Source organism: Eumetopias jubatus, unplaced genomic scaffold, assembly GCF_037043125.1.
Source record: "Eumetopias jubatus isolate StellerSeaLion01/CBP00866 unplaced genomic scaffold, mEumJub1_p1.0 scaffold_10, whole genome shotgun sequence".
Lineage (NCBI taxonomy): Eukaryota > Metazoa > Chordata > Mammalia > Carnivora > Otariidae > Eumetopias > Eumetopias jubatus.
Window position 1 is genome coordinate 69,749,527 of NW_028274816.1, and position 25,271 is coordinate 69,774,797.

At 38.5% G+C, this 25,271-nt stretch overlaps 1 protein-coding gene across 8 annotated transcripts in view; it reads right to left on the bottom strand.

The window, feature by feature from the left end:
* ULK2 (unc-51 like autophagy activating kinase 2) overlaps positions 1–25,271 on the bottom strand; it is an 82,803-nt gene that overhangs the window by 27,554 nt on the left and 29,978 nt on the right. For 7 of the 8 annotated variants that reach the window (XM_088027941.1, XM_088027944.1, XM_028089524.2 and 4 more), the window contains 3 exons: positions 20,197–20,368; positions 8,885–8,945; positions 1,124–1,261 (listed from right to left, as the gene is read on the bottom strand). In XM_088027941.1, the coding sequence (XP_087884067.1) occupies positions 1,124–1,261; positions 8,885–8,945; positions 20,197–20,368 (371 nt within the window). The remainder of the gene's footprint in view (positions 1–1,123; positions 1,262–8,884; positions 8,946–20,196; positions 20,369–25,271) is intronic. The other variant, XM_088027945.1, reaches the window with a different exon arrangement.

Genomic DNA, 25,271 nt, shown 5'->3' on the forward strand with positions numbered 1-25,271 from the left:
AGTAAACAACCTGTATATATGTAACTTCATACACAGGCAAGGACTGTGTATCTAAAGAGTAAGTTACCAAAAGTTAAAGTGGTGGGTTCAAAAGATATATGCATTAATGATTTTCACAGATATTGCCAAAACGTCCTTTGTAGAAAACTCTCATGAGTTTTCATCTCATCCTATGAGATGGTACAAAACTTTTTCCATTCATTGACCTATGCATTTGCTGGGCCCTTTTAATCTAAAATCTTATATTCTCCAATTCTAGAAAGCTTTTTCTTGATTACTTCCTGGAAATTTTCTTTTCCAACTTGTTCTTTCTGGAATGCCTACATTCACTAATACTTGAAGAATATTTTTTATTCATAGTTTCCATCTTCTTTATTTGATTCATCTATTTCAGATACAGCCTCAACTTTGTCTTCCAACATTTATTTTTATTTCCGTTATATTTTGTAATGTCCAAGAGGTCTTTTTGATCTTGACTGTTTTCAATGGCATTTTGTTCTAATTTATGGATGCAGTTCCTAACCTATTTCTAAGGGTACACATTTTTTACATAAGTTTTCTTTTCTTTGCATTCTTGCTATTTTGTCCAGATTGCACTTTTCTGTTTTCAGCCTTATGGCTCATTGCACCCCTGCCCTCCCTGAGCTCTGTGGGACTCAGGTCTTGGGGACGTGGGGCACTCTGATGCCCACCCTGCTCCAGCGGGCACCCCTCTTCCATCTTCTTTCTGTTTTCCAGAAACGTGCTGAAACCTCTCATCCACTGAGCATGTCTTTTTATTTGACTCATCTTTGGTACTTAGACCTTTTCGTTCTTGCTACCTTAGTGGGGTTTCAGGATGTGGAGAAAATAAATAGTATGTAAATGATCTGCTACAACTGGTGAGATTTCATCCTTTAACAAGTTCTTCCTTAATTCTTAAGAATTATTATATATACATATCATACTATATTATCCAGCTAAGCTGAAGTATCATTTAAACAGATTCATTACAAAAGTTTTTTATGCTTCGGTTTTGTACACCTCCTGCTACACACGACTATGTCAACCACGGAAAGTAACAGATCTTTCAGTAACGACAAAATTTTTAAAAGAAAAGAAAGGAAAAAAAATACTTGCTTACCTTGGAGAACCATGTAGATTTGTGCCAGAGCCGGCAGTAGATGTAAGATTCTGCTCTATGCGCTGATAATTCCTTATCTGAGTAGGAACTGGAATTGGTGCTGTCTCACTATGAGGTGACACAGGGGGCTGGCACTGCCTGCAAACATAATGTATTGAAAAAGGAAAGAAATCCAAGTAAGACCATTTTTCCTTCATTTTACACCTTGGTGACATTGAGAGAAAATTCTAGAAGAGGCCAAATGATCACTTCCATGTGATTAAAAAATGATCATCTCAAAAATAAGGCAAAAAAAAAAAAATCACACTAGTCATTTAAGGAACTGTCCAGGCATTTATAGGCATATTGAGGACTGAGAATCGTAGTAAGAACTGGAAAAACCTTCCTCTACAACAACAGGAGAAGTCCGTAGGTTGGCAAAACTCAGTTTCATCTGCTCACATTCTGCTATTCATTATTATGTGAGGGGAAAAAAAATATTTCTAGGAAAATATGCTGGGTAGAAGAACAGGAAGTTCAAGAGCAAAGATGACTGGAATGTTTACAAAAGTCATGAATGCAGTAAGCATTCCCAAAGAACTCTGACTTTTAAAAAGATTGAAAATAACACTGTACAACTCTCAAAGTACATGACCGATCGGAGGTCCACATGCTGAAGTGTTAGTACTGGCTTTCTGTAATAGCCTCTTTCTTTGCTTTTCATAAATTCGGAAATAATATGTCCTTTCAATTCAATTTACAACCTATCAAAACATCAGGGACAACACTAGACCTCATTCTTCTGCCCTTCTGTAATACTAAAAAAGCCCCATGAGTCTAACAGTTTTTCTCAAATTACAACATTACAGATATAAAGAGATCGTAGCTCTAGTTATCTAACAAACAGTATGATTATCTTCTAAAGTGTCACTTTAGAGCTTTTTGAACCATTACAGTATTTCATATTTAAATAAAAAGAAAATCTCATCCATAATAGAGATGTTAGTTGCTTTCCCCAATATCCATTTGCCCACTCTTTCTTACTAGCAGAACTCAAATTTTATGGAAGGTGGTCATTTGCTCAGTGAAATTATGATACATCCCAGAGTCCTCTGCAGCCACGAGTGGCCATATATCTTATCTCAGTAAGATGTAAGTAGAAGTCTTCTAGCCATTCTTCCTCTTTCCTCCTACCCTAACCCTATCCCTTGAGCCACAGAAATGAAGGCAACAACTATTTATTTTGACTTCTCATCTTGCAAGAAAACTAAACCTTTAGTGTTAAGCACACAACAGTCAGGACTGTTGTTTCTAGCTTTTAGTCTATAAGCTCTATTTTTCATTTAGGTAATTCCCATTAAGTATCATGTATTTATTTATCCATCCATCCTTCTATATTGAAGTATAGTTGACACAATGTTATATTAGTGTCAAGTGTAACATTAAGTATCTTTTAAATACAATGATTTGTGTTTTTAATGTCTATACACTTGATTGTGCACTTGGATCTATTTTCTCAAAATTAAACAAAACAAAACAAAAAATTTCTACTACTGGAAACTAAACAGCTTTACAGGACTTCACTAACCAACTACGGTGCCTGCAAACTCAGAGCACGGAAAGGCCCAAGTTCCCCTAAGGAACAACCAGCATGGCCATCAAGGATCAGAATGTGAATGAAGGAATAGCATCTTTCCACTGTCTCAATTCAATGAGGAAGTACGTTGTTGGTGAAGCAAGTTCATCTAGGAGTTTTTTTTTAACATATACATTGTCAAGTTCTAATATTCTTCCTGTACTCGTTAATCACCACAAGGGAAATTAGATTGGAATCAAAGCCCCTCTCAGAGGATATCAGGCAATCCTCTGCCAGCATATGAGGAGATGAAACAGTCTTGGTAGTTTGTAGATGTGGCCTCAGTCTCTGGACAGAACCTTCAGGCACACTTGCTCCATCTGTAAAGTCTTCCCTGGAGAAAGTCCCAGAGCTCCAGCTAGCTAGGACCACTACAGCCACTTTTCCATCTAGCTTTATATTAATAACACTATTCAACCATTACCTGACTCCCTGAGCCCAAGGTGAGGAGAGGGAAGGTCTATGTGTGCACCAAGTCCCCAGCACGTGTGGGAAGTCATCTTTGACCCGCATGGAATACTAGAAAGACTAAGCAGTCTGCCCAAAATACAATACGCTTTTATTTTATCTAAATGAGTAATTTTTGTCTAGGGGTCAGACATTTTCCTGGAAAGAAATACAGTTAAATGCTTCAAAATAATATCAATAAAAGTGAGGTTCTAAGGAAAGAATGAGATATATTATCACTAACATTACAAAACTGGCCTGTGAGATGATAGTTATTGGGACATGGAGGTACAAAATTTTAATGGCTCCAAAAAGAAAAAGCTCCGAAAAAATACTTGCATCAAACCATTTTAATTTTGCATAGGGCATAATTTTAATGTCTTTGTAATAATTTATTTCCACATGCACTTAATATCTTGTGGAAGAGTGTATATTTTTTTTTTTTCAAAATACTCACCACCTCTCTCTCTGAACCCCTTTCTACGCCCCCTGGTGTGTGTACTCCTACCACAACCCCTGGGAAGAGGCTGAAAGCGCAGCTCCCATTTGGGACATGCTGTTCTCAAAGCAGAGGGAAACAGACTGATGACAGAACAGAAACTTTCAGGACCATTATGTAGTCCTGCTATCACTGTTTTCCCTCTCTCTTTTAAGATTAGCATGTCCCAATTCTTGTATAGAGTCTGAGACAAAAGTCCCAAAAAAAGCTATAAATCTATGTTATTATTAGGAACACATAAACAGGCGATTTGTGGCATCAATAACATAAGGGGGGGTATACTCTCTACAGCAGGGTTTTTGTATGCAACTGAAGTTATCAGTTTAAAATGGATTGTTGTACCTTAAAGTTATTTTATGTAGTCCCAAAAGTAACCACAAAGAATATATCTATAGAATATACACAATAGGAAATGAGAATCAAAGCATGTCACTACAACAAGATCAACAGAACACAAAGAAAGGTATTAAGAGAGAAAATAAGGGGGCAAAAAAAGGCACAAGACATACATAAAAGTAACAAAATGGCATTGATAAATCTTCCCCAATTAGGCTGAAATAAATGGATTGAAAAAGATATCCCCAGGATGCCTGGGTGGTGCAGTCAGTTGAGTGTCCAACTCTTGGTTTCAGCTCAGGTCGTGATCTCAGGATCGTGGATCTCATGTGAGATTGAGCCCCATGTCAGGCTCTGCACTCAGTGGGGAGCCTGCTTAAGATTCTCTCTCCCTCTCCCTCTGCCCCTCCCCTCCACATGCATGCTCTCTCTTTCTCTCTCTCAAATAAATAAATAAATCTTAAAAAAAAAGGAAAGATATTCCATGCAAATGGTAACCAAAAGAGAGCAGGAGTGGCAATATTAGTATCAGACAAAAGAGACTTTCAGTCAAACACTGTTACAAGAGACAAAACAGAACATTTAAAGGGTCAATTAACCAGGAAAATATAACAATTACAAATATTTATGCACCAAACATCAGTGTTCCCAAATATATGAAGCAAATATTGACAGAACAGAAGGGAGAAATAGACAATTCCACAATAACAGCTGAACAATTCAATACTCCACTTTCAATAATGGACAGAAAAGCCAGAGGAATGAGCAATAAAGAAACAGGGCTTGAACAACATCCTAGACCAAATGGATCTAGTAGACATATATAGAACACTCTTCCCACCACCAACAGAAGAAGATAAATTCTTCTCAAGTGCACATGAAAATTCTCCAGGACGGACCACATATTAGGCCACAAAACAAATCTTAAAATTTTAAAAGATTGAAATCATACAAAGTACCTTTTCCAATCATAATGGACAGAAAGCAGAAGTCAACAGAAGAAGGAAAATTAGAAAATCCACAAATACACAGAAACTAAACAACACACTCTTACACAAACAATAGGTCAGGAAAGAAATCACAAAATAAATCAGAAAATATCTTGAGAAAAATGAAAATGTAAACACAACATACCAAAACCTATGGAATACAGTGAAAGTAGCATTAAGACAGATGTTTATGGCTGTAAATGCTAACATTAAAAAAAAAAAATCTCAAATAAAAAACTTAACTTTACCCCTCAAATTAGAAAAAGTACAAACTAGGGGCACCTGGGTGGCTCAGTCAGTTGGGTATCCAACTCTTGCTTTTGGCTCAAGTTGTGATCCCATGGGTTGTGAGATCAAGCCCCATGTTGGGCTCCATTCTCAGCAGGGAGTCTGCTCGAAGATTCTCTCCCTCTGCCCCTTCCCCCACTCTCACTCACTCATGCACTCTCTCAAATAAATAAATCTTAAAAAAAAAGAAAAAGTACAAACTAAACTCATTTCCTAACAAAAAATAGGAACTAATGAAGATTAGAGCAGAGGGACGCCTGGGTGGCTCAGTCGGTTAAGTGTCTGCCTTCGGCTCAGGTCATGATCCCAGGGTCCTGGGATCGAGTCCCACATCAGGCTCCTCGCTGAGCAAGGAGCCTGCTTCTCCCTCTGCCTGCCTCTGTCTCGCTCTGATAAATAAATAAAATCTTTAAAAAAAATAAAAATAAAATAAAGATTAGAGCAGAGATAAACAAAATTGAGAAAATAGAAAAATCAAACTAAGAGTTGGCATTTTTAAAAATCAACAAAACTGACATACAGCTAGGTTAACTAAGAAAAAGAGAAGACTCAAAATCAGAAATGAAAGAAGGAACATGACAACTAAAGCCACATAAATAAAAAGGATTATAAGAGAATACTATGAACAAGTGCTTGCCAACAAATTGGATAACCTAGAAGAAATGGATAGATTTCTACAAACACATAGCCTACTAAGGTTGGATGATAAAAAGGAAGAGAAAATCTGAACAGACCCATAACCAGCAAGGAGATTGGATTAGTAATCAAAACTTCTAAGTAACAAAAAAAGCCCAAGACCACATGTTTCACTGGTAAATTCTACCAAACATGTAAAGAATTAACATCAACACTTCTCAAACTGTTCCAAAATATTAAAGAGGAGGAAACACTCCTAAACTCCTTCCATGAGTTCAGCATTACCCTAATACCAAAGTCGCACAGAGATACTACAAAAACAACAACAAAAAGACCAGAACAATTTCCCTGATGAAATTGGATGTAAAAATCCTTAACAAAACACTAGCAAGTCAAATTCAACAACACATTCAAAGGATCATATACCATGACCAAATGTGATTTATAATATACCTACATTAGTGGAATGAAAGACAAAAACCACGTGACCATGTCAATTCATGCAGAAAAAGCATTTGACAAAATCCCAACATCCTTTAATGATAAAAAGCATTCAACAAATTAGGAATCGAAAAAAATTACCTCAACATAAAAAACACCATATATAAAAAGCCCGTAACTAACATCATACTCAATGGTTAAAAACTGAAAGCCTTTCCTCTATATCAGGAACAAGACAAGGATGCCTGCTCTCACCACTTCTACATAGAATTCCTAGCCAGAGCAATTAGGCAAGAGAAAGAAATAAAAGGCATTTGAATCAGAATGGAATAAGTAAGATCATTTCTGTCCATGGATAATATGATCTTAAATGTAGAATACCCAAAAGATTTCACACGCAAAAAGCCATTAGAACTAATACATTCAGCAAAGTTGCAGGAAATGAAATCAACACACAGATATGAGTAGCATTTCTATACACTAACAATGAACAATGCAAAAAGGAAATTAACAATGCCATTTACAATAGTATCAAAAAGAATAAAATACACAGAAATAAATCTAACCAAGGAGGTGAAAAACTTGTATATTGGAAACTACAAAACAGTGCTAAAAAAAACTATAAAAGACATCCCGTCTTCATTGACTATAAGATTTAATACTGTTAAGATGTCAATACCACCCAAAGTGATCTATACAGATCAATGCCATCCCTACCAAAATTGCAAAGGCATTTTTTGCAGAAACAGAAAAATCTTTCCTGAAATTCATATGTAAACTGCAGGGACCCTGAATGGTCAAAACAATTTTGGAAAAGAAAAACAAAATTGGAGGTTTCATACTTCCTTATTTCAAATCTACAGTAATCAAAACAATGTGGTTGGCATAATGACAGACACAGAGACCAACAGAATGGAACAGACAGTCCAGAAACACACCCTTGCATATATGGACAAATGATCTTCAACAAAGATGCCAACAGCACTCGATGGCAAAAAGACGGTCTCTTCAGCAAATGAGAAAACTAGATATCCATCTGCAAAGAATACAGCTGGACCCTTACCTTATACAATGCACAAAAATTAACTCAAAATGGATTAAAGAGCTAAATGTAAGACCCAAAATTATATAACTCCTAGAAGAAAACATAGGAGAAAAGCTTCATGACACTGGATTAGACAATGATTTCTTGAATGACGCCAAAAACACAGACAACAGAACAAAAAAATAGACAAATGAGACTACATCAAATTCTAAAAGTTCTATGCTCAAAGGACACAACAAAAAGAGTGGAAAGACAATGTCTGGACTGGGAGAAAATATCTGTAAATCATGTATCTGATAAAGGGTTAATATCCAAAATATATAAAGAACTCCTACAACTCAACATGATAGACAAATGTCCAGTAAGTATATGAAAAGACACTCAAAACCACTAATCATTAGAGAACTGCAAATCAAAACCACAATGAGATATCACCTCATACTCATTAAGACGGTTATTATAAAAAACAAGCAGTCACTGAGATGTAGAGAAACTGGAACCCTTTGTACACTGTTGGTAGGAATGTAAAATGGTGCAACCACTATGGAAAACAGTATCACAACTCCTCAAAAAATTAAAAATAGATTATCATATGATCCAGCAACCCCACTGTTGTGTGTGTATATATCCAAAAGAATTGAAAGCAGGATCTCAAACAGATATCTGCACATTCACATTTATAGCAGAATTATTCACAATAGCCAAGAGGTAGAAGAAATCCAATTGATCATCGACAGATGAATGGATAAACAAAACACTGTACACACACACACACACACACACACACACACGTATACCTATGTCTATCTATCTATCTATCTATCTATATAGAATGGAATAAGGTTCAGCCTTAAAAGAAATTCTGACAAATGCTACAACATGGATGAACCTTGAGGACATTATGATGACTGAACTAAAGCCAGTCACAAAAAGACATATATTCTATATTCTACTTATATGAGGTATCTAAAGTAGTCAAATTCAGAGAAAGACAAAGTAGAACAGTGGTTACCGGCACCTAGAGGTGGGAGAAATGGGGAGTGCTATTACATAAGGAGTACTGAGTTTTAGTTTTGCAAGATGAAAAAATTCTGGAGATTGGTTGCCCAACATTGTGAATATACTTAATGCTACTGAACTGTAAACTTAAAAATGGTGAAGACAACAGATTTTACATGTTTTACTACAATTTAAACTTTTTTAAAAAATAGAAATGACAAATTGTGAAACAAAATAAAATTCAGAATCAAAAACATGATCAAACAATGAATCATGGAACACTAGATCAAAAACTAATGATGTAATGTATTGTGATTAACATAACAATAAAAAATTTAAAAAATAAAATAAAACCATAAGAAACAGGGCAAAAAAAAAAAAAAACAACCCACGGTCAAAGTTCTCTAAAGTTTACTCAGAAAAACCAAATATGAAAAACATTCTAATTTAATAAATACAAACATACCCTCCACACACCAAGAACTCATTTGAAGCATGTCTGCCAGAAGGCCCCATCGGCATATCATCTAAAGGAGAAAGAGGAAAACACCATCAGTTCTGCTCTACCACCTGCTTAAAAAACGTAAATTGTCCCAACATGATTATCTGGAAAAACCTGAGCACCACACAAATTCACCACTTGCTTATGATGCAGTTTCCTCCACGAGTAAAAGCGGGTAAAAACCATGAGCAAAAACACTGAACACACTTGCGCCCAGCTGAATTCACAGGCTGTAACCCTTCAGTGCCCACTTCTATAAACAAACATCAGGACTTTCCAAGGTAAAGTGTCATATTTATTTCAGTGTTATGTATCCTTCACCATTTAACAGGCACGGTAAAAACCGTGCTAACGTTTTTATCATGTTCCTTTTAATATGTCACTCACCAGCATTTTTGAGCGTTAGGCCCCTGATTCCAATTTGCCCATAAATTCTGTGGTTTTTATTGAGCAATTTTTTCAGAGAGTGGTAACTTTTAGGAACACATTCCAGCACAGCTGACTGTAAACAGAGTCTAGTTAACCCCCCTGTTGGAGCACCCCCATCCTGTGTAACACTCCCTGTCTTGCCCGGGCTGTTGAACAAGACGTCGTCGTGGAAGCTGGGGCCCCTCAGACACTGTAGCACATACCACAGGCCGCCTTCATCTGCTCTGGTATCATCTACATATGGGAACAGAGCTGAGCTCAGAATGCAATGCTCATTCTTGTCACTGGTATGTCCATTCTATCACATTCCCTGTGTGACTTTAAATGGCTGTAAAGGCATAATCAATGTGTAGATATGAAATAGCAATGTTGACCAAATAAGTTTTCAAAAAGAAAAGTATAGGTTATGCTGCTAACCCATACTCAAAAAGGGGAAAAAAAGGAAACAGACACAAATATCCCTCTGAATGGCCCTAAATAAGAATTGAGAAATGCATTTATTTTAGCACATCTCAGGTCCCTGCTCTCATGAAGCTTCCATTCTAGTAATGAAAGAAGGTAATAGTGTCAGGCATGATAAGAAATATAAAGGAAAACAGGGGCCCCTGGGTGGCTCAGGCAGTTAAGCATCCGACCCTTGATTTCAGCTCAGGTCATGATCTTGGGGTCATGGGATCGAACCTTGCATCAGGCTCCACACTCTCTCTCTCAAAATAAAAAAAATAATAATTTAAAAATGTACATAAAGGAAAATAAATCAGGGTAAGAGAATAAAGAGAAGTGAGGGAGGAAGCTACCTATTTTAAAGAGAAGAGCTCCTGATATGGTAATGGAGGGAACAAGGTAGATGGGGCAAGGATAGAAGAAGCTCCATTTCACTAAATGTACTTCATTTTGTAGCTTTGAGTTTGGAGCCATACATAATTTAGAAACAAAATAATAAAATCAAAAGGAAAAAGCAATCCCTAGAAATCAAAAGTAAAATGAAGCAAAACATTTATCATCTTTTGTCATACATGACCATGTATCAACTTGTCTGTTATTGCTAGAAGGGAATTTTTTCAAGTGACTTTAAAGCTCTGTAATTTGATTGGACATCCCTAATAGGATTACCCTAAGGACAAAAAGACTTTTTTAATTTTATTTTTTAAAATTTTATTTTATTATGTTATGTTAGTCACCATACAATACATCACCAGTTTTGGATGCAGTGATCCACGATTCATTGTTTTCGTACAACCCCCAATGCTCCATGCAGTACGTGCCCTCCTTAATACCCATCACCAGGCTAGCCCATCCCCCCACCTTCCTCCCCTCTAGAACCTTCAGTTTGTTTCTCAGAGTCCATAGTCTCTCATGGTTCATCTCTCCCTCCGATTTCCGCCCCCTTCATTTCTCCCTTCCTTCTCCTAACGTCCTCTGTGCTCTTCCTTATGTTCCACAAATAAGTGAAACCATTTGATAATTGACTTTCTCTGCTTGACTTGTTTCACTTAGCATAATCTCCTCCGGTTACAATGGCAAAAACTGAAAAGGCAAGAAACAACAAATGTTGGAGAGGTTATGGAGAACGGGGAACCCTCCTATACTGTTGGTGGGAATGCAAGTTGGTACAGCCACTTTGGAAAACAGTGCGGAGATTCCTCAAAAAATTAAAAATAGAGCTACCCTATGACCCAGCAATTGCACTACTGGGTATTTACCCCAAAGGCACAGATGTAGTGAAAAGAAGGGCCATATGCACCCCAATGTTCATAGCAGCAATGTCCACAATAGCCAAACTGCAAAGAGCCGAGATGCCCTTCAACAGACGAATGGATAAGAAGATCTGGTCCATATATACAATGGAATATTAGCCACCAGAAAGGATGAATACCCACCTTTTACATCGACATGGACGAGACTGGAAAAAGACTTTTTTTAAAGTGGGCTCCATGCCCAACATGGGGCTTGAACTTTGACCAAGAAGATCAAGACTAACATGCTCTACTGACTGAGCCAGGCACCCCGCCATAAAAAGATTTTAAACGGTTTTAGGTTAATTATCTTGTTATTTTGATATGATATCATATTATGAAAGAAGAGAAAAGAGAAGAACCTAAATTCACAAGGGCAAAAGGAATAGAAAAGTCAACCACAAAAATTTAGAAGTTACAAAGTTGATCGAAGTTATTATTTGACCTAGGAGACCCTAGAAGACAGAATCCTTAAGCCAATACAAGTTTCCCCCACATGGTATGAGGGAGTATTCTCCAGGAGATGTGAGCAGCCCTCCAAAAAGGAAGCATGATACATAATACATCACCACTGTGCATTAAGACCCACCCCATACAAAGCTTTCAAGCAAAATTCTAATTTTCTATTCTTAATTATGAGTATACAATAATTACCAAACATCCAAGGGAGGAATCTAATCTGAAACTGAGATTCCAAAACAACCTGGGAGAGATAAAAAAGAAAATACTTTCTGTGGGAAAGTAAAAAAAATAAAAAATAATAAAAAATAATTAATGTGCTCAGAGATAAAATATTGCATACTGAAATAAAAACAATACTTAGGGAGAGGGGAAGCTTCTAGAAATTAAAAATATGAGAACACAAATGATAAACTCAATAAAAGAAAACATCAAGGAAATTTCCCTAAAATTAGAGCAGTAAGACAAAACAAAAGGAAAATCAGACAAAAGAGATAGAATTAGAGGAGCCTGCCCTGAGGGGAAACCACTTCATCGTCCAGAGCTTTGTCTGCTGGAGTGAAGCTCCACTAACTGAGCTGGGGGCAGGGAAATGCCCAACCAGTGCCCTAGAGCCATCCTGTCCTACCTCAGGAAGGAGAAAGAAATGGGGGGTACTTGTGAAGCCCACAAACCAGAGACCTAGGCTCCCCAAAAGACTGAGACCTACTCACAGGACTGCAGAACACTCTCCTTCCCCCTACACCTCACCATCACATTACTAAAAGTACTTACAGCAGTTCCTTTTTACCCAGGACATCATGTATGACTATCAAGAAAAAGTCACAAGGCATAACAAAAGGCAAAAAACACAGACTGAAGAGTCAGGGCCATGGCAAGGATGTCAGAATTATCAGACTGGAAATTTAAAATAACTATGATTAATATGCTAAGGGCCCTAATGGAAAAGGTAGACAGCATGTAAGAACAGATGAGCAATGTAAAAAGAGAGATGGAAATCCTAACAAAGAATCAAAAAGAAATGCTAGAGATTAAAAAACAGTTAATTAAAGGAAATGAAGAATGCCTTTGATAGGCTTATTAGTAGACTGGACACGGCTGAGGAAAGATCTGAACTAGAGAACATATTGACAGAATCCTCAATAACTGGAAAACAAAGTTTTTGTTTTTGTTTTAGATTTTATCCATTTATTTGACACACAGAGAGAGAGAGAGAGAGAGAGAGAGAGGGCAAGCACAAACAGGGCACGGAAGGCAGAGGGAGAGGGAGAAGCAGGCTTCCTGATGAGCAGGGAGTCTGATGCGGGGCTCGGTCCCAGGAGCCTGGGATCGTGACCTGAGCCGAGGGCAGACGCTTAACCAAGACTGAGCTACCCAGGTGCCCCAACAAAGATTTTCTTAAAAAACAACAGAATATCCAAGGTCTGGGGGACAACTACAAAAGGTATAACATGTGTAATGGGATTACCAGAAAAAGAACAAAAGGAACAGAGGGAAATATTGTAAACAATAATGACGGAGAATTTCCCCCAAATGAATGTCAGACACCAAGCCACAGATCCACAAAGCTCAGAGCTCCAAGCAGGAGATATGCCCAAAACAACTACACCTAGGCAGATCATTTTCAAATTACAGAAAAATCAAAAATAAAGAAAAAAAAATTCTGAACGAACTCAAAAAAAGAACACCATACTTACAGAGAAACAAAGATAAGAATTGCATTGACTTCTCAGTAATTGCACAAGCAAATGATAGTAACATTATATTCAGTTATATATGCTTAATGTATATGTTTTATGAATATATGGATAGGCTTATGTATTCTAATATTTAACTGGAATAAATGACAGCAATGATACAAGGGATGGCCAGATTTTGTTATTATAAGGGACTTCACACTATCATACTGAAGTGTTAAAGTTTATTTGAAAGTGGACCTGGAGTGGGGCACCTGGGTGGCACAGTCGGTTAAGTGTCTGACTCTTGATTTTGGCTCAGGTCATGATATCAGGGTCGTGAGACTGAGCCCCGTGTTGCACTCCATTCTCAGCAGGGAGTCTGCTTGCGATTCTCTCCCTCTCTCTCTCTCTGCCCCTCCCGCTGCTTGTGTGCTCTCTCAAATAAATAACATCTTTAAAAAACAAAACAAAAAACCCCAAAAAACCAAGTTTAAAAGAATAGAAATCAATTTCTGCTCACAGACCACAACAGAATTAAACCAGAAATCAATAACAGAAACGTAATTGGAAAATCCCAAAATACAGGGGGACTAAAAACACACTTTTTTTTTTAAGATTTTATTTATTTGAGAGAGAGAGAGAGAGAGAGAGCACATGAAAGGTTCAGAGGGAGAAGCAGACGCCCTGCTGAGCAGGGAGCCCAATGCAGGACTCGACCCTGGGACTCCAGGATCATGACCTGAGCTGAAGGCAGACACTTCACTGACTGAGCCACCCAGGTGCCCCTAAAAACACACTTCTAAATAACAAATTGGTCAAAGAAGAAAACTTTTTAAATATTTTGAACTAAATGAATTTGAAAACACAACAATCAATAAGCTTCTAGCCAGGTGAACTAAAGAATCAAATAGAGAGGGGATACAAATTACTAATATCACAAATGAAAGAAGAGACACCAGTAGAGATCCCACTGAAATTAAAAGGGTAATAAAGGAATACTATGAACAACTCTATGCCCACAAATTTGACACCCTAGATGAAATGGACCAATTCTGTGAAAGACACATCTGCCAAAACTTACTCAGGAAGAAACAGGCAATTTGAATATAGGTCTTTATCTATTACAGAAATTGAATCAATAATTAATAGCCTTCTAAAACAGAAAGCACCAGGCCCAGATGAGTTGTCTGGTGAATTCTACCAAACATTTAAGGAAGAAATTATACCAAATCTCTATTTTCAATCTCTTTCTGAGAATAGAAGCAGAGAGAGTATTTCCTAACTCATTCTATGAGGCCATCATTACCCTCATACCAACACCAGAAAAAGACATTACAAGAAGACTACAGACCAGTATTTCTCATGAACACAGATGGAAAAATCTCCAACTAAATATTAGCAAACTAAATCCAGCAATGTAAAGAAAGAATTCTACACCATGACCAAATGGGATTTATCCCAGGTATGCAAGGCTGGTTCAACATTCTAAAATTAATGTAATCTATCACATTAATAGAAAATCACAGACAAAAGTATTTGACAAAATCCAACCACCATTCATGATAAAAACTCACAGTAAACTAAGAATGGAGGGGAACTGTCTCAACTTGATAAAGAATAGCTACAAAAAGCTACTGCTAACATAATACTAGATAGTGAGAAACTCCAAGCTTTCCCACTAAGATTGGGTAAAAATATATGGATGTCCTCTCTCTTTCTTTTTTTTTTTCCCACTGACTTTTTATTGGCTGTGGTTATTACAGTTTCATATAATCTGTGAAGAAAGTCCTCTTTCACTTCTTTTCAACAGTGCACTCGAAGTCCTTGCTAATGCAGTAAGTAAGAAAAGGAAATGAAAGGTATACAGTGTGGGAAGGTAAACATAAAACTATTGTTCAAAGATGACATGATTATCTATGTAAAAAAAATATGAAAGAATTGACAAAAACCTCCTGGAACTAATAAGTAATTAAAGCAAGGTTGCAGGATATAAAGTAAATATTTAAAAAGTAAACTGCTTTCCTATATCTCAATAATAAACAACTAAAATTTGAAATTAAAAACACAACACCATTTATATCAGCACCCCCCAAAATGAAATATTTAGGTATAAATCTAACAAAAGTCATACAAGGTCTGTATGAGGAAAACTACAAAACTCTGATGAATGAAATCAAAGAAGAACTACATAAATGGAGAGATATTCTATGTTTTTGGATAGGAAGACTAAATATTGTAAACATGTCAGTTCTTCCCAACTTGATCTATAGATTCACTACAATCCCAGTGAAAATCCCAGCAATTTATTTTATGGATATTGACAAACTAATTCTAATGGTTAAATGGAGAGGCAAAGGACCCACAATAGCCAACAGAACACTGAAACAGAAGGGCAGAGGACTGACACTACCCAACCTCAAGACTTACTATAAAACTACAGTAATCAAGACAGTGTTGTATTGGCAAAAGAACAAATAGATCAATGGAACAGAACAGGGAGACCAGAAAGAAAACCCCCAAAATATAGTCAACTGATCTTTGACAGAGGAGCAAAGACAATACAATGGAGCAAAGACAGTCTTCAACAAATAATCCTATAATAATTAGACATCCACAGACCAAAAAAAAAATTCATCTAGCTGTAGACCTTTCGAAAAAATTAACTCAAAATGGGCCACAGACTTAAACGTAAAAGAAAAAAACTGCAAATACTGTAGAAGATAACATAGCCTAGAGGACCTTGGGTGTCATGATACCAACACTAAACACAATCCATGAAAGAAATAAATTTATTTAAATGATTTCATTAATCTTTAGTGATTATTAAAATTAAAAACTGCTCTGTGAAAGACAGTATCAAGAGAATGGAATATAAGCTACAGACTGAACAAAGATATCTGCAAAAGAACATTTGCAAAAGATAACATCTGATAAAGGACTGTTATCCCAAGTATACAGAGAACTCTTAAAGCTCAACAAGGTAACAAACAACACAGCTGAAAAATAGGCCAAAGATCTTAACAGACACCTCACCAAAGAAGCTATATGGATGGTGAATAAGCCTATGAAAAGATGTTGAACATCAGATGTCATCAGAGAAACGCAAATTAAAACAACGAGACACCACTGCACATCTACTAGAACAGCTCTCCCTGGAGCACTGACATCACCAAATGCTGGCGAACATATGGAGCAAAAGGAACTCCCACTCACTGTTGGTGGGAATGCAAAATGGTATAGCCACTTGGGAAGAGTTTGGTATTTTCTTACAAAACTAAACATGCCCTTACCAAACCAGCCAGCAGTCATGGTCCTTGGTATTTATCCAAAGGAGCTGCACACTTATGTCCACACAAAAACCTGCACACAGATGTTTATAGTAGCTTTATTCTTAATTGTCAAAACTTGGAAGCAAAGTGTCCTTCAACAGGTAAATGGACAAACTGTGGTACAGAACTAGAGAGATAATAAAAAGATCAGTGGTTTCCAAGGGACGGGTGGGGAGCTCAGAGGATTTTTAGGGCAGTGAAAATGCTCTATATATTATAATGATGGATAAATGTCATTATACCTTTCTCCAAACCCACAGAATGTACAACAACAAGAATGAATTCTAAGTAGACTATGGACCTTGGGTGATTGTGATGTGTCAATGTAGGTTTATCCTCTGGTATTATCCTTTTAACATCTGGTTGAGTGATGCTGAGAATGGGGAGGGGCAGGGGGTATGTGGGAAACTTGTACCCTCCTCTCAGTTTTGTTCGAAACTTAAAACTGCTCTAAAAAAAATAAAATCTTTGGGGTACCTGGGTGGCTCAGTCGGTCGAGTGGCCAACTCTTGATTTCAGCTCAGATCATCATCTCAGGGTTGTGAGACTGAGCCCCGCATTGGGCTCAGTGCAGAGTCTGCTTGGGATTCCCTCTCTCCCTCTCCCTCTGCCCCTCCCCCCGCTTGCTCTTACTCTTTCTAAATAAATAAAAATCTTTGAAAAACATATGCATGATATATTTTACAATAACAAATTTTTAAACTAAAGAGAAGGGTGTGGGGACGCCTGCCTTCGGCTCAGGTCATGATCCCAGGGTCCTGGGATCGAGTCCCACATCAGGCTCCTTGCTCGGCAAGGAGCCTGCTTCTCCCTCTGCCTCCCTCTCCCCCTGCTTGTGCTCTCACTTTCTCTCTGACAAATAAACAAATCTTAAAAAAAATAAAAATAAGAAGAAGGGTGTGGCCAACTATAACAAATGCTGTAAACACATCAAAAAGATGAAGACTGAGAAAAGACGTGAGATTTGGAAGCACAAAGACCTCGACAGGGGCATTTTTGAAAAAAAAATTTCAAATACAATATTTACACAAGGACAAAAAATAAAGGTAACTAGAATAAGACAAAAGATGTGAATGTCCTTTATGTAGGAAAATGTAAATATCTATCAAAACACATTAAGGAAACCTAAGTAAGTGGAGAAGCACATACTTTTTTTTTTAAGATTTTATTTAAATTCAACTTAGTTAAGGTATAGTATTACTAGTTTCAGGAGTAGAATTTAGTGGTTTATCAGTTGCATACAACACTCAGTGCTCATTCTATCAAGTGCCCTCCTTAATGTCCAACACCCAGTTACCCTATCCCCCCACCCAATTCCCCTCCGGCAACCCTCAGTTTGTTCCCTAGAGTTAAGAGTCTCTTAGGGTTTGCCTCCCTCTCTTGTTTTTATCTTATTTCATTTTTTCTTCCCTTCCCCTATGATCCTGTTTTGTGAGAAACACATATTCTTGATTTGACAATTTAATATTGTAAAGATCATTAACTGTCCCTGTATAGGTCTTTAAAATCAACACAATTCCCATCAAAATCCCCAAATGGTTTTTTGTAAGATTTGTCAAGCTGCAATTAGACTACACATGGGCAAAAGGGGTCAAGAGTAGCCAGGGTGATTCCAAAGAATACTAGAATGCTCTCTACCATCACCCCTCCCCACAATCTCTCTCTCTCTCTCTCTCTCCTTCACACACACACATACACACACACACACACCAATGTGTTTAAAAATGATTATAATACAAATAGACCAATGGAGTAAATAGAAAACCTTAAAACAAACCCAATTCTTTATGTAAACGTGATATTAGAAATCTGGAACGGCCTATCAGTAGAGAAAGGACAGAATATTCAATAATAAGATCCCTACATTATTCCATCTACAAAAGTGAACTCCAGGTAAAGTTAAAGATGAAAACAAAAAGTATTTAGAAGTTACCATTATTCCATTGGGGCAGCACGGCAGAGACTATTAGTTGCCTACAACTTGTCTGTACCAATATTTCATAAGATTTTTTTTTTAAGATTTTTTATTTATTTATTTGACAGAGAGAGAGAGTTAGCGAGAGCAGGAACACAAGTGGGGGAGTGGGAGAGGGAGAAGCAGGCTTCCCGCCGAGCAGGGAGCCCGATGTGGGGCTCGATCCCAGGAGCCTGGGATCATGACCTGAGCTGAAGGCAGACGCTTAACGACTGAGCCACCCAGGCGCCCCCATAAGATTTGAAGTTGAACATTTCTAGAGTATCCATGTGGAAGGAACTCTGACACAGGACATCTGTTACAATACATTTTGAATAGTGAAAAGATAGAAATTATCCAGGTAACCCACAGCAGAGAAATGGATAAACTTGTGGTTTAATGTACTACAAAATTCAGATATAAAAATAAACTACATATATATATCTAGATCTGTAGCTAGATACATAGCAAAAAAATGAATAAAAAACCAAGCTATAAAAATGTTCCTTATACCATTTACTTAAAACTGTAAAAACACAAGAATACTGTTATTTATAGATACAGGCATCTGTGAAAGTATTAAAAAAATCTACAGTAAGAATTTACCCCTGGCAAGAGTAGAACGAGGAAAAGGACTTTAGCTGTACCTGTGTAGCATTTTACATCCTTAAAAGACATCTGAAACAACATGGCCAAACTTTGACATAAATAAAATTAGAACGGTGGTGGACTTGAGTATCTGCTGTATTATTTCCTGCTTGAAATACTGCATAATTTTTCATTTTAATTCCTTTTTTAAAATAGAAGAAAACCACTGTATTCTGGATTTTTAAAGGTAACTCCCAGTTGTCGGAGCACCGGTGGTGAACCACCCCACCTGCCCTGCAGCTCTGTCCGTGCTCCCCCTGCCCCAGCTGATACACCCCGAGGCTCGCTTGCTCTGGGGATGACGGCCCTCACAACAACGAGCATGACGCCTAACAGGAGCAGCTGTAGAATCTGACAAACCACTCCACAGGCCTCTTGATACGAACTCATCCAACCATCTGCACCTGCACATGGTCAACTTGATACTATTCAATTATTGAAGGAACCCAATTTCTGGTTTTTCTGATCCTGTTCCTTCACAACCAAACCGCAGTTCCTTCTTCCTCCATGGTTTTGTCTAACTTCTTTTTTTGTAGGTTTTCTGGTGCCCTTCGCCATTCCTTAGAGCCCTGACCATATTTAGTCAAGTTGGATTCTGCTTCCTTTATAAAAATTCTTCCCATATATTTATGAAACTCATTCCTGAGCTCATGCCAGTCTCTTCTGAAGGGCCTCCAGACTGGTTTTAAACTCCCTCGACTCTTAGGTTGTTTTTGCAAAAGAGGTCTTCCCTTCATGCCTTTCCTTAAATTTAATTTCTCTCATTCTGCTGACTTTTCTATTTCTGTGTGGATACAAACAGAATTGGAGATCGTTTCCTGCAAACTTTTCATCTACCTTCAGAATCCAAAGTTACTGCTTTATAGAAGGTGACTGAGCAGAGCTAAAACGTAGGTAGGTAGTTCTGGGAATTCAAACAACTAAATAAAGCGCCCCCTTTGAAAAGGTGGCCTACACGAGAGAGCATGACATAAAAGTTAAAAATAAATGCTAGGCTAGTAAATTAAGAAATATAATGTGTACAAGTAGAAAAGATTCTCACATGAGTGGTCTGACGAGCTGCTGTGTGGAACGAAAACAAAGTCATCCGTGTCACAAGAAGAGTTCTTGCTACTAGTACTGGCAGAATCTTTGGACACTTGTAGATAGTTGGGAGGACCCAATGGTGGGGAGGATAAGTTTTCTTCCTGAATATGCTGCATATCTGGAAGGGACTAAAATTAACAACATAAAATTAAAACTGGCCTAATAATAAAATGCACGTCAGAATAGCCATTCGACTAAGGAATAATGTCTTCATACAAGTGGGCATAAAGTTCAATTCCATCTTAAAATTCCAAAAAAAAAAAAAAATCTCTTTGGAAAATCTTTCCCTTAGAAAAGCACAGTTTAAAGTGTCTTTGTATAAAGACTTCTAAAATGTTTTCCAAAAATGATACTTAAAAATATATCATACCACTTATCATGTACACGTCTGCCTCTCCTAAAATTTCTGAGGGGTGTTTTTATCATCTCAACAGTCCCAGATTTGGCTCCTGGCCTAGCAAAGCAGGTGCTCAATAACTCTTCACTTGATGACCAAAACACAATGTCCAGGGACTTTAGACTAATGACATCCTGCACACATTTTAAAAAGTTCTAAACTTCCAATGAAGAAAACATTATAAACAGGAAAGCAAGAGACCATGTTTTGTAAAAAAGTAAATAAATCAATAAGGATAACTGCATTCAAGTATAGAGATTTATGTACACTCACAGAAAGAAAGATCTGGAAAACCTTACAGGTTGTGGGTATGTTCCTTTTGTTCCTCTTTTGTTAGGGGGAGGAGTGGGTTTGCAGGCGATAGGACAGGAAGGAAAGGAAAGCACTGCAAAATGTATATAAGCAAATACTCAGATGTAAGCAGTTACATGTCCTTTGGCATTTGTCTAGTTCAAGGACTCAAGTGACACCTCTAATTAAATGTCTTGATTACACAATGGTTTTCTGAAACAATGAACTTCCTAGCTTATTGTGTTAAGTCCCCTATGACCCTGTTTAACCTCTGTTTCTATTTAAGAAAAGGAAAAATACTACACAATGCCCTTTAAACTTAAACCCCCAATCTTAAACACCCAATTCACTGTTAGCGCTCCTCTGACTGTCACGATGCAATGAAATCTGTCTCCCATCTCCTATTGTGTGTGTGTGTGTGTGTGTGTGTGAGACACAGACAAATGACATACACTCCCCTCATCACTTTTTTAAAGAGACCTTATGTGTCAAGGTAATAAAGCGAAGGGACAATAGAAAGACTAACAGGACTGACCGTCTACCATGGGCTAGACACTGTTGAGAACTTTCCACGTCTTCCCTAACCAGTCCTGTTCTGAAACCCATTTCATATATATATAAATAAACAAAGCTCCGAAGTTTGGGAAATTTGCCTGAGATCACACAGCCAAAAAGCAGTCAAGCTGAGATGTGATTCCAAGCATCTAACTCCACAATTTCTTCCCAGTGGTTTAGGCAGGCACTTTCTCAAGTAAACTTGTCTGCACCCACAGCATCTGAGCGGAAGAGATCTCCTCACTAGTCTCCCCACCCGTGCTCTAAGTCTATTCCCCTCCACCTCCTCAGAGACCTGGACCAGCTCCCCCCTGCTCCTGAAGCTCTCACCCTCTCCCTCTCCTCTGGCTTTCTTCCCCTCCGCACATAAATACGTTCCATTTTCTCACACCGCAAATCCCTGCAGTCCTCTTAATTAACCATCTTCTCTCACTTCTTTACTTTTTAACAATGTCTCTCGAAATCATCAATCTTCACTGACTCAAACTCCTCACCTCCCATGTATTGCTCAACCCACCATAATCATTTTCTGCCTTCAACTGTCCAATAAGATGGTCTTTATCAGGCTTACCATTCACTCCCACTGCCAAGTTGTGTGGACACGTGCTCTATTCCTAAAGTTACCCGAGCTCTGTTTCATCTGCACTGCGGACCACTCTTGAAACTCTACCCCTTCATTCAGTGAGCCTGCTTCTTAGTCTGTTTTGTGGGTAACTGCTTCTCGTTTGTCCCTTAAAGGAGAGGGATAAGAGTGTGGAGTTCCCCAAGGTGCCACCCTGGGCCCTCTGCTCCTCACATTTTTATACTTACCCTGGCGACCACTCTCACCCTCCGGGTACCACCACACCTCTACAACCTAGGTCCCTCCGGTGAGCGTGGACTAACTCACACCTTCCCACTCCAAAGCACTCCTCCCCACACTCCCTGACTGCGCGACTTCACCATCATCCATCCATTCGGTCCCCAGCTCAAGCAATTCCAGGCTCGGCCAACTCTACCCTTCTCTCACCTGGCCCCCGCCTTCCCGCAGGCCCTCATTCTCAGAAAACAAAATGAATGAACTCAGGCCCTCATTCTGAGAAAAACAAAAACAAAACAAGAAAGGTGCAATAGTCTTCAGTGTTCTCTTTTCTCTGATAGAGAGACCACTCTACTCTCTACTAGTCTCAAATCCAGCCTTCCACCCTGCTTTTTGAAGAATCGAGCTAAGACACACAGCGGGTCATAGCACACCTCCACCTAAAAGCATTCAGATGGCTCACCACAGCCAAATCCCATCAGGATATAGCAGTTCCCTGCCTCTCTAGCTTTACCTACCCCTCCCCACACCACCAATGCTCTCTGCATCCACCCAGCCTGGACTGCTCAGAGAAGCCTTGTCCACAGAACTTCCAACAATGATGGAGACATGGATCTACTAGCCATAGACAGCTATTGAACACTTGAAATGGGGCTAACATGACTAAGGAACAAACTTTTAAATTTCACTTAATTCTAACAAATTTAAGTGGGCCCGGGGGGTTAGAGAATACTTTCAGTGGGTCATGCTTCCATGACTTCATGAATGGGGATTATCTCTGCCTACAATGCCATTCTTTTACTAATTCACCTTGCTAGGTCTTTCTTTAAAACTCTGCTCAATGTCCTCCCCTGAGCAGCCTTCCTGAGTTCTTGGTCTGATTTCATGCTCCCCATTCATGTTCCCACAGGCAATAAAGAGACACACACATATGCTTCCACCAACAGTGATTGCTTTACCTACCTCTTCTCCACAAAACTCAATGAAAAACTCCTTAATGTAAGAGATCTGGTCATTTCATTCATTAGTATTAAACAGAACCTTATAGAAACTAGGTGTCTAATAAATGTTATGAAACCAAGAAATGTCCAAGAAATACTATCTGAATAGCATTTAACCTATAGCCAATATCATAACTCAAAGACTGATTGGGATTTTTTTTTCCTTTCAAAGATTTCTCTGGAATCAAGTAGCAGCTGGATATTTGTGTGAGAATGTAAAAAAAGAGAATGTTGTATGTGCATGACTGTGTGTATCAACCCTCCATATGAAAGTCTACTCCAGCCATAGGAAGGAAGGGGATGCATACATAAAATTATCTTATTTTTGGCAGGTTACATTAAAAGCAAGGCCTATTAAACCATCCCATATCTCACTATCTGGAAATTGGAAACATACTGGATTTCCTTTTATTCCCCAGCTTTCTTTTTTCACTTTTTATTTTCACTTCAAGCATCAGTTTTTTTTTTTTTTTAAGTCAGCTCCACACCCAGCGTGGAGCCCAATGCAGAGCTTGAACTCACGACCCTGAGACCAAGACCTGAGTTGAGATCAAGAGTTTGACGCTTAACGGACTGAGAGCCACCCAGGCGCCCCAAGCATTAGCTTTTAATAAAAGCCTTCTAAAAATGGTTTGCCCACCAAAGTTTTTAGCATCTAAATATGTCTCTTCTATCCCTCTGGCATGTCCTCACTCCTGTTAGCACTCCGTCTCTTCCCCAGCAGCCTGAGCCTAGCTCTGTGTGCTCTCCCTTTCAATGCTACCCCACCCAACAGAAAACCCCAACTTGCTCTCTCCAGATAAAGCAATTTCCGATTCAATGTCCCTCCTACCGGACCCTCTCTTTCTCATTCCTTGGTCATTCTACAAACAGGCTCCTTTCTTCTTGCTCTCTCCCACATCTCTCTCATAATTAGATTCTTCCCTGTGGTTCCTTTCTCAAGCATAAACTTTGCTTTTCATATCATGTCTCACAGTATCAAATATAGACCTCATAATAATAGCTACAGTTTATCAAGTACCCACTCCGGCTGCTGTCGAAGCACAGCTTCACGAAGCTTGCCTTACAGATGAAGGAGCCACGGCTCAGCTCTGGAACCGACCTGCTCCAAGTTAAGGGTGAGCAAGCAGCCTGGGCAGCACTGAAGTCAGTTGTGCCTGGCTCCAAATAAAGCCAAGTGTCTTTCCATGTTGGTACACTTCCTCTGCATTTCTCCCCAGTCACTCAAATCCAGGGTTTTCTTATATTCCAGACTGAAGCAGGAAATCCACAACACTTTTTTCCCCCTTTTATTTTTTTTTTTAATTCATGGGACTATGATGTCTTATTAGCCCATCTGCTTTTTCTAACTTGGTTTAAGTCTGCAGGGTTAGGCAAAAAGGGTTTTTGCCAGTTTTAGGACTCGTCTGTTTGCGATCGGCTGCTTCAGCATCTGCTTTAGCTATGGGCTGTTCGGTTTTCGTTGAAATGAATAATAACAGCAGTTGCCACTTACTGAGTACTAGGTACCAGACATTGTAGTAAAGTGCTTTTGCTCATTTATCCTTAAAAAACCCTATGAAATAGGTCAGTTACACTCGCTTTCCATATGAGAAACAGGCTCAAAGAGATTAAGTCGTTTGTTCGGGTTAATGTGGCAAGTAAGGAATGCAGAAGCTCCCAAGCCCCATGCTCTTTAACCTCTCTGAGGGGACCCCGCTAATTATACAATCACCTCCTTTTATCACTGCCCCACCCTCTGCCAGCAGAATTCAAGAAATTCACGTCTGCCAGGCTAATCTGGAAAATATTCACAATAGCTGACACAAGAGCCCTTGGACCTTCAGCTGATGGAAAAGCCTCAAGGTCACAACCCACACTGCAACAGAGATTTGGGGAAAGGGTCAGAAAAGGGCAGAGTAAAACCCTGGGAGAGTGGAGCAGAAATTCTCAGGATCTAGAAGAAGCACTTAGGTTGGAGGGGAGAAAGCCATGGAGAAAACGGCCTG